The sequence below is a fragment of the Apium graveolens genome, chromosome 5 (assembly GCF_009905375.1).
Source record: "Apium graveolens cultivar Ventura chromosome 5, ASM990537v1, whole genome shotgun sequence".
Taxonomy (NCBI): domain Eukaryota; kingdom Viridiplantae; phylum Streptophyta; class Magnoliopsida; order Apiales; family Apiaceae; genus Apium; species Apium graveolens.
Window position 1 is genome coordinate 150,499,755 of NC_133651.1, and position 9,959 is coordinate 150,509,713.

At 40.9% G+C, this 9,959-nt stretch overlaps 2 protein-coding genes across 2 annotated transcripts; both read right to left on the reverse strand.

Moving 5' to 3' along the window:
• Window positions 1-404: 404 nt before the first annotated feature.
• LOC141660436 (uncharacterized) lies at window positions 405-1,876 on the reverse strand. The gene is made up of 3 exons (XM_074467418.1): window positions 1,727-1,876; window positions 1,246-1,475; window positions 405-1,152 (listed from the first exon to the last, which is right to left on the reverse strand). The coding sequence occupies exons 1-3, from the start codon at window positions 1,874-1,876 to the stop codon at window positions 405-407; spliced, it is 1,128 nt and encodes a 375-aa protein (XP_074323519.1).
• A 3,713-nt stretch (window positions 1,877-5,589) lies between these two features.
• LOC141724570 (U-box domain-containing protein 34-like) lies at window positions 5,590-9,648 on the reverse strand. The gene is made up of 9 exons (XM_074526758.1): window positions 9,341-9,648; window positions 8,908-9,029; window positions 8,706-8,821; window positions 8,292-8,413; window positions 7,929-8,197; window positions 7,675-7,776; window positions 7,072-7,500; window positions 6,020-6,766; window positions 5,590-5,933 (listed from the first exon to the last, which is right to left on the reverse strand). Exons 1-9 carry the CDS (start codon window positions 9,495-9,497, stop codon window positions 5,739-5,741), a joined length of 2,259 nt encoding a protein of 752 aa, XP_074382859.1. The 5' UTR covers window positions 9,498-9,648; the 3' UTR covers window positions 5,590-5,738.
• Window positions 9,649-9,959: the final 311 nt, after the last annotated feature.

The window sequence follows — 9,959 nt, forward strand, 5'->3', positions numbered from 1 at the left end:
TCCTCTTCTTCCAACATTTAAATTGTGATTGTATCTTCCAAGAACAACATTGTTGGAGGTAGTTCAGAGGGGCGCTCGTCTCCTTGCTCGACATAGTAATGGACTCGGATTTCCTCGATTGGTTGTTCGATGCTCCTTTCTCGATCATCATCTGATGCATCTTCGCTGTGGGAGTCCTTCCTAAAGCCCCTCATAGCTTGCCTGTAGCATTCCCGAGAGTCATACTGAAAGCCTTTTATACTTCCCACACCATTTGGGGTTGGAAACTTGATGGTAAGGTGGTGGATTGAAGTAATAGCCCTCATCTCCTGAAGAAAAGGCCGTCCTAACAGCACGTTGTAGGATGACTCTTGATTCAGAACCTTGAACTCGAGCATCTTTGTCACGGACAACGGACTTTACCCCTAAGTACATGGCAACCGAATTAATCCCATAACTCTAACTCCCGCGCCATAGAAACCATAGACCCACGAATCTTCCCCCAATATATCCCGATCAGGTAGCCCCATCTTTTTAAAGGTACTGTAGTAGAGGATGTTTGTCGAGCTTCCATTGTCTACGAAGGCCCTATGGATATTTTTGGTTCCGATCTGGATGGAAATGACCAGCGCGTCATTGTGGGGGTGATGTACCCACTGGGCATCTGCTTCTCTATAGGTGATATCCATGGATTCACCCTTGAACACTTTGGGTAGTCGAGTCTCCACCCTATGAATATCTGTGAGAGGTCTGAACCGAGCTTCCCTAGCATATCTTTCCAAGGCCCTGTTGCTGCATTCCATCCCGAGATCTCCCCCGTAGATTGTTCGGATACTGTTGTCCCTTACGAATTTATTTTCTTCCAGAGTTTCATTGTTCGACCCCCGTGGGGCTCGCCCTCCTTCTTCCTTTGCTCTGTCAGTGCTATCCTTGTGCCTCCTTACTTCCTTAACCACCCATTCGCCAAGATATCCTTCCTTGATAAGTGCTTCGATCTCATCTTTTAGTTGTCGACACTCATGTGTGTTATGTACGGACGACTCATGGTATTCATAATACTTTTTCTTGTCTTTACTTTTACAGGATGATAGAGCCTCGGGTTTTCTAAACAGCCCTCTATTTTTGTTTACCTCAAAGATATGCTCAATAGACGCGGCCAAAGGCGTGTACCGGCTTGTTCAGTAGTCATAGTTTGTGGGAGGACTCCATTCCCTCCTCGTGGTCGTGCCATTCAGCCGGTTTGGGCTTCGACTATTCCTTCTGTACCTTGGGCTTGGAGATCTGTCTCTCTTCATTGCTTTGTTTCTCTGACTTGCTTGCGTTATCGGTTGTACTTCTGCCAGAGATTGTTCTATGGCTTTAAACGATTCTGCCAAAGCAAAGACATCCACCAGAGTGGCTGGGTCTTTTCCCTGTGAATGCTTCCAGAAGTCCGAACCAACCCTTAGCCCTGCTATCAAAATCTTTTCAAGGCTACGTCTAAAGCTCCCATCACACTGGTAGATTCAGCATTGAACCTTTTAAAGTACGACATCAAGCTTTCATCCTCTCTTTGCCTGACGTTGGCGAGAGTTGTAATGGAGGGAGCATATCTCACAGCAGCTTGGAATTTGGTCAAGAACAGAGTCTTCATTTGGTCCCAGGAAATGATTACTCCCGGCCAAAACTTTTGAAACCATTGTTGGGCGCTTTCTCTAAAAGTCGCCGCCAAGAGCCGACATCGAGCCAAGTTTGGGACTTGATATACGTGCATCTCTATATTGAATCGGCCCAGGAATTCCACAGGGTCTGAACTTCCGTGGAAACGGAGATCGCTGGTAGTGTTGCGATATCCGGCTAACAACTGCGCCTCTCTTACAGCCACCGAGAACGGGGAAGGGATTTCGGCCGTAGCCATCACTCTGCCTTCCAAATGGTTAAGTAGCCTTTTCAAATCTCCCACATTGGAAGTTCCCACACCTGGGATAGTTTACATGTGAGGTTACAGAGCTTGGGGCTGCGGTGGAGGTACCTCTGCCTGGTTCCCATCTGGAGGAGCTTGTTGTCGGTTGGTGTTCTGGGCATCTTCTGGTGTCACGATCACTTCGGGGTTCCGACCTTGATCTCCCCCCAGATTTTCTCCTTGACCTCGACTGCGTCCTCGAGCCATCTCGCGATCATAAATTTCCACATCCCTACCAGCGGGCATCAGTGCGGCCACGGTAGTTATCGCGGCGATACCCATCTAAGTACCTACCTCGACCTCCGCCTCTTCCCCTCCATTGGGGTCTTCTCCAACGGTCGCTTCCATATCCTCGACATACCGGTCCAGCAATCTACGGGGAGGAGCTCTCTCATGATCGTGGTGCCGCTCATGATTCCCATGGGAATTTAGGGGCACACGAGTTATATCATGTGACGTCACATCTCCATGATCAACTTCCTTTTGCCATTCAAGTAATAACATTCTCAGATCATCGTCGCCTAAGTGGATCCCCAAGCGATCCTTTAAAGCCGCAAAGCCTCGTTGCTCATTCTCCAGCATGGGCTCCGCCTGTCAGCGCTCCTCAAGACTACCTCCAGACCGGTGCGGATGGCAACCCCCCGGTTATCCGTCCGCAGTATTTTTCGACCATTAGCATCTTCTTCCACAAGCTCGATGATTGGAGATGTATCATTAGAATAGTTCAGACGTTGCGGGGTTATCGGCACACGTCCTCCTCCAGTTTGACCATGGCCGGCCGAGGTATTTTCCTACCTCGGCACACCTATCAGTCATAGGTGTTTTCCCAGGAGCATGAGTAGAATGGTTGTGGCGAAGGCCCCTTCTGGTCTTGCGTCGTTCCACGATGCTCAACCTTGAATCGAAACCGTTCAGAGCATCTCCCATACGATACAGTTGTTCTAGTAGTCAGCATTGCTGATAAGTACAGGCGGTTATCCCCCAACATCTGGAGTGGGGCGATCAGTCATGGGTGGAACGTAAGGTTCATGACATTCATAGCCATGATAAGATTCTTCTTCGGAGCTTCCATCATAAAAAAATCCATCATGATATTGAGACATCCTTCCTCCTAGATGCAGATCTTGATTAGCCCCTCCTTCTAGCGCCAATTTGTTGACGAAGGAATTTGGGAGCAACAAAGTCTGACGTTCGTAGCCGGAAATAAGATCTGTGATGGTGGTTCTTCTTCGGAAACAGGAACAGTAATCGGTGGATCCGATGAACATTATTCGTCGGAAAAGATGAACAGTGTTTGGTGGTGATGGTTATTGGTAGCTGAGATTGCTTAGGGTTAGTGGTGGCTCCTTTGCGCTCTTGCTTCTGACCCCTTGCAATTTTCCTACGTATCCCTATTTATAGTGAACAAGAAACCTAATGGGCTTACATCTCTTGTCCCGAGGCCCAATGGGAAACCCACTGGAAACCGTCTTCTAGTAGCTTTAGGAATGTCCGTCAATGAGGCCCAACCACAAAGGCCCAAGGCTCGTCCGAGGTTTCGAGACTTCACGGATAAGGCATCTCCCTGGAGAAGGATAACCCTCCTCTACCAGTTGTTTCTCTAGTCCGTGGACGCAAGTATAGCCGTGGTTCACCCCAAATGTTGGACGCATCCTTGCCCCCGGTAAGGAGCCCCTACCAAATTACATGACAAGTGATCCCAAGCTTTTGGATGCAAAGTGCAGGATACTCTGAAGTCTCCCAACGAGGACACCTGTTGACTACAGAGACAGAGCTCCCAAAGCACACGCCATATTTTACCCCACATCCCCAATGAGGACACTCATTGACTACAGGAGGAGGTCTTCAGTCCAGGCATACCCCTGGAGGTCTCTGACCATTGACATCGCCTTCCTGTAGATGTGCTACAGAAAGGAGTTCATCAATAGAGTACCTGCATCAAATAAGTTAGTAATAATAACCTCCATCTTCCTTGAATCTTCCAAAGAACCCGTCCAAGTAATCATGTTGAAGGCCTCTTCAAGACATCCTACTCACTTAGGGCGCGCCCTAAGATTTATCATTGATGGACATTTTTCAGAGATTTCCTCACTTTCCTACCAAGTCACTGGGCGCGCCACCTCTCCATGATGAGGGCGCCCCCCTTATACATGGGGTCTATTGACAGCAACTTCTTCATCAACCATCAAAATATAGGGCGCGCCCTTCCTACACACAGGGTGCGCCTACTTTCCTTCCATAAGGTAGATAACTTTATATGTTCCTTAATTTTAGGCATTTCTTCCTCAATTTTGACTATTTAATCAATCTCAATCTGAATATTATTTATACCAATTTTAGGGCATAACAGGTATCTTTGGTGTTATTGCTATATTATACCACCAAATGCAAAAATACTCAACTCCAAAGGGGTGCCATATTTAGATGCAAATATGCATATATGCATCATTGATTCTATATTTGAAACCAAGGATGCATATATGTAGGGCTGCAAATGAACAGAGTTATTCGTAAACAAAACTCGGGATCGGCTCGTTTAAGTGAACTCGGCTTGGTTCGTTTTTTAAACGAGCCGGTCTTGAACATGAAAATGAACTCGGATAAATAAACGAGTCAAGCCGAACTTTTTGCCTGTTCGGCTCGGACTCGGCTCGTTTAGTTCGGGCTCGGCTCGAACTCGGTAACTCGACTAGGATCGGATAAAGTTTATATATATTATAAATAATAAATTATTACTAATCACTTAAATATTTTTACTGGTACATTTTTTCAGCATTTATTAATAATTTAATTATTTTAAATATTTTGTTTATTTTTCTAATTTTAACACTTACTTTTTCCGTAAGTAAACTATCAAATTGTTATCATGATACATTCATCTTCAATTATTCATATTTCATAAACATCATTAAATAACTTGTAATTTACATAAACCAAATTTAAAATCATCTTGAAAAATAAAATGATATAGGTAGATTATGAAATAAGTATAAAGTGTGAGTGTGCATATATAATTTTAAGGTAAAACTAGTTGTTGATCTCGATAAAACTTGTAAAACTATAAACTATAATTTAAGTTTATTCGATTGAAAAATATATTCAAAATATGAGTGGACAACTCGACTCGGCTCAAATTCGGCTCAGTTCGGTTGTTCGTGAACAAACGCGTATTCAGCTCGGGCTCGACTCGTTTATAAACGAACCGAGCTTGAACATCACTTTTCACTCGATTATTAAACTCGGCTCGGCTCGGCTCATTTTAAAAATAAATTAAGCTTGGCTCGGACAAAACTCGGCTCGACTCTGTTCGTTTGCAGCTCTACATATATGCATTCTTGCCACATCATCTATTATTACAAATTAAATATTATTGTCTTGTACATCTTAAAATATCAAAACAATATTAAATTAAGTAGAAGTTAAAAGATTTATGAAAATTTGAAACTAGTTATGAAATTAGCATTGGAGTGCAACTTTTATTTTAGCACCAAAAAGTGTATTTATTTTAACACAAAAAATATTTTTTAGTGCCAAATTAGGCTATAGGGATTTGACATATACCATTGACTTTCTCTTACAACGTGTACACACTGTACAATCGATAATCAAACAAAAATAACCTGCACATCACGAGGCATGTCTTGTTGAGTTTTGACACAAGCAAGCCAATTTTCAAATGCTCCACAGTGCAAGAACGGGTAAAAATTGAAGAGAATTCCATGCTCACGAAAAGGAGTACACAGAGACTGAACCCTTAATATCTTTTTAAATATTGCGTTTATGTTAAACATAGCGCAGAGTTGCAAAAATCTTCTCTTCAAGTTCTTGAAGATATTACATGTGACCTCCATGCTTGTATTGCAGAATGTAAAGTGTGGTTTGGAGTAAGCATCTTATGCTGCAACCGCTGCTTTGTTACTGGTGACACATTGTGTCTGTCAACCCACATCTGTATTGCTTTATGCTCATATGTGTAACCATCAGAAGCAATATGGGGATCATACATTACTTCCTACAGAACGATTGCACAATAATAAGCATTGCAATATAAGAGAAAAATAATTCATTTATACTACTTAGTGTAGTTCAAACTTCTACCTGAAGGATTGGGCAGTAGAAGTGCCCAGGTGCATTAATAGTTTCAGCAACCTTTTTGCTTGCATCGGCAAAATCAGCAAGCTTCTTCAATACTGGAAGCACTTCAGTATCGAGATCTGGCCTATCTCTACATCTAAGAGTGGAGCACTTCAGGGCCACCTGGGCTAGTTTCTTTGTTTCTGCCAAAGGCCAGTTTGTAATTGATTTATCCAGTACGTCTGAGAATGAACCACTTTCAAAAGCTTTTTCGACTCTTGGTATAAGCCCATTCGGATGCTGAGCAGTCAACAGTTGAAGAATAATGATGCCAAAACCATATAGATCAGATTTCGGTCGAACTGTGCCTGTTCTCTGATACTCTGGATCCATGTAACAGAGTGTACCTACAAGAACAGAGTTTCCATATTCTGTGACATTGTCAGGTACAACATCAGTAACGAGCTTCGCCAAGCCTACATCTCCAATCTTGCTCGCAAAATTTCTGTCTAGCAAAATGTTTCCTGGCTTCATGTCTCGATGAATAATTGGCTCTGGCTTTGAATTGTGCAAGAATGAAAGTCCACAGGCTACTTCAAAAACCAATCTAAATCGAATGACCCAAGGAAGAGATTGTTTACTGGTCCTAGAAAAAATGAGATCATCCAGGCTTCCATTTTCCATATACTCATAGACAAGGCAACCAATCTCTGGACAGGCTCCAAGCAGTAGAACTATCTGTGGATGGCGTAGTTGGCTAAGAACTTCAACCTGCAGATATTAGACAGATGTCATTAAGAATCAATAGTTTTGCAACAAAGTTAAATTTTGAATATTCACAAAAACTATAAAGGTTATAATACATTACTGGTATTATGAACACACACACTCAAGATATCAGTGCTAAATCCTAAGGAAAGATGTTATATCAGGCTTATACATTTTATTTAGTTATGGCAGGTATGCATTAAAATTAGGATATACAAAAGTCAATTTTTTTTTATGGAACTACACGAAATACATGTTTAAGAAAATCGTCCTTACAGAAACTGAGGCAAGTACGTAAAGAAACAAACCTCTCTCAAGAACTCATCTTTTCTGTCAGATGCATCAGGACTAAGAACTTTGATGGCTACAGGGGTGTGATCAAGTTTGCATTTGTAAACTTTCCCATATGATCCTACACCAACGACCTTAGTCCCGGAAAAGAAATCAGTTGCTACCTCAATTTGATCTCTACTGTACCTTTTGTACCTTCCATCACCCAACAAAAGTGCATCAATAATTCTTTGCTTCTCCATGGATTCCTGTGTGCCTTTTACTTCTGCAATTTGTCTTTCATAAATCTCTTTAGACAACACATTTTTTGCCATCTCAATTTCTTTCACAGCTTCCACATGTCTTTCTTTTTCATCAACAGCCATTGTTCGTAATTTCTCTTCACTTTTTATGGCTGCATTCACCAGTTTTGACTCTTCAAGGCAGTCAGAAGAAAGTACATGGACCTGTAGAGTGGAACATCCAAAAGATTCGTCATAAAAGCTCTGACTAATATGAATAAATTATGAATTGCACACATAATCAATTTAGATCAATATTTCACAGAGTGATAGATGTAATGGTCTGTTGATGAAGTTACAGATGGACAACATGACACAATCAAGCAATCAAACTTTAACCTTGGCTTGGGCATGGACAAGGTCTTCACAAGCTCGGTTATACAACTTGACAACTTTACGTAATTCTAAACGAACTTGTTCTACTTCAGCGTGAGCATCTGACTGCATAAAACATAGACATCCTTGCAGTTAGAACGATACATATGTCTACAACATCTGGTGCATCAAGTCAAGAATCATCTAGTAATGTCTAAAGAGAGTGTCCTGGATAATGTATATAACGTAAGAAAATATTAAAAAAAATTGAAACCTACTTGGTCTGAATATGCAGAAGATTGAGATGTTGATCTTCGAATTGGATGAAAATCTGAAATAGTATCAGTCGAACTTCTTTGGTTACTTTTGTAGCTCTTACTTTTGTGGCTCTTATGTCTGAATAGCATAGAACTTGGATTTTTTACCGGAGAGTTTGCAAAACATTTCTGAACCCCACACTCCATGGAGGAAGAACTGAAACCGGGTAAAAGTTCTCTCTTCATCCAAGCATCTTTTCCCCTTTCAGTCAACAAACAATAATCTTTGCCTGAAACACAAAAAGGCTAGGGTATAATATCTTCTAACTTTCGAAGTGTTATGACAAAATTCTGGACTCGGCAAAAAGAAATGTCTATACTTACCAGTACCGGACAACGAAATTGCTGATTTCAAACTGATCCTGTTGTTAGACACCACATAAACATTACAACTGGCAGGAGCACGTTTCACAACAGTTGAAGGTACCTCAGGCCCCCTTAGCTTTCTACAATGATGGGATTGTAAAAAAAAATTAGGTTATACAATTACGTCTGCATATGTGTAAATCTCAAAAAAGTCCAAACAAAATCATGTTACAGACCAAGCTTAAAAGCTCACAAGTTTGCCAAATTGTAGTCAGAATTACAGAAAATGACTTAAAGAACATACACCCCTTTTGCAAATTCAAATGACATAAGTTGCCACGCACGAGCATGTACGCGTCTGTGTACACGAAAACCTCTGGAAACATTGGAAAAGCCATTGAACAAGTGATATCGAAATTAATAACACGGTACCTTATTATGCAGTTTGAAGAAGAAGAACCAAGCACTAAGGTTGTTATCCCCGAGTCAGATATAAACCTAACAAGTGATGTTGCAGGATCATCCCCTTCCAGCAGCACAGTCGATATCTAAAACATATATCTAAGCATTCACACTACAGAAATTCGTAAACTAAAACCTCGGCTAACAAGGTACGTACGGAGATGAAACTCACATTCTTTCCCTTGCATAATTTCTTGAATGGTAGGAAAATATCTTCAAGCCTTGATTTCATATCTTGTACATACATAGCCACCACATTAGAATCCATCTGCTTAATAGGGATATGTTTTCCTGCTGTTAAATACAGGTGGCTCCAAGATTAGCTAAAATTAAATCTACTTCAATTTACATTACTAATCATTATACAATTTAATACGTACCTATTTTAAGAAAACAATTAAAACAGCTTAAAGTACCTATGGCCTGTGAGAACTAATTGTTATGCACAATTTACAGTGTCAAGTTGTATAAATAATATCAAAATCATAATATATAATTTTACGGAACACAACATAAAGAAACACACAAATGAATTAATTCTCGTAGGCGGACTAAAATAGTTGTATAAAATGAGAAATAAAAAAGAGGAGAGGAGGGTAACCAACATGGAGTAGGGATGGAAGTGAGAGTGGGGAAGACATGGAGGAAAATAACATGATCAGCTTTGGACAACATTAGATTCTCGGCCGTCCACCTGATGGCACGTCTGCTACCGCTGCCTCCATTACCGCCACCTTTTACAGCCACAGCCAGGGTGACCATGTTATCCGGCTTGATTATCAGCTATGACTATGACTTAACAAACAAACAAGTGGAGAAAGTAAAACACGCTGCAGTGTCTGAGATAGCAAGAAGGGTGCAAACATACTTAATATAATTTAATTATGTATGGAATATAATTATGTGTCACGTTTAGTTGCAAGACTTTGGCGGGTCAACTAGGATGATGATACCATGCCAAGTTAATTACTTATGTGCCGTGTTTGGAAAGCTGCTCTGTTAATTATTTGGCCGTTAGACCAACGTCAGAGCTCTGACTAGTGCAAGTGTGCGACTCAAAGATTGTTTTAAATATTTTTCTTTATTAATAGAAAAATTAGATAATAAATTATAGTAATAATATACATTAATATAAGGTGACAGTCCATGAAAGCTCCCTCCCTTAAGCATTACAGTTAAATATTATTATAATTACTAATAATATATATTTTATGAGAGTGTTTT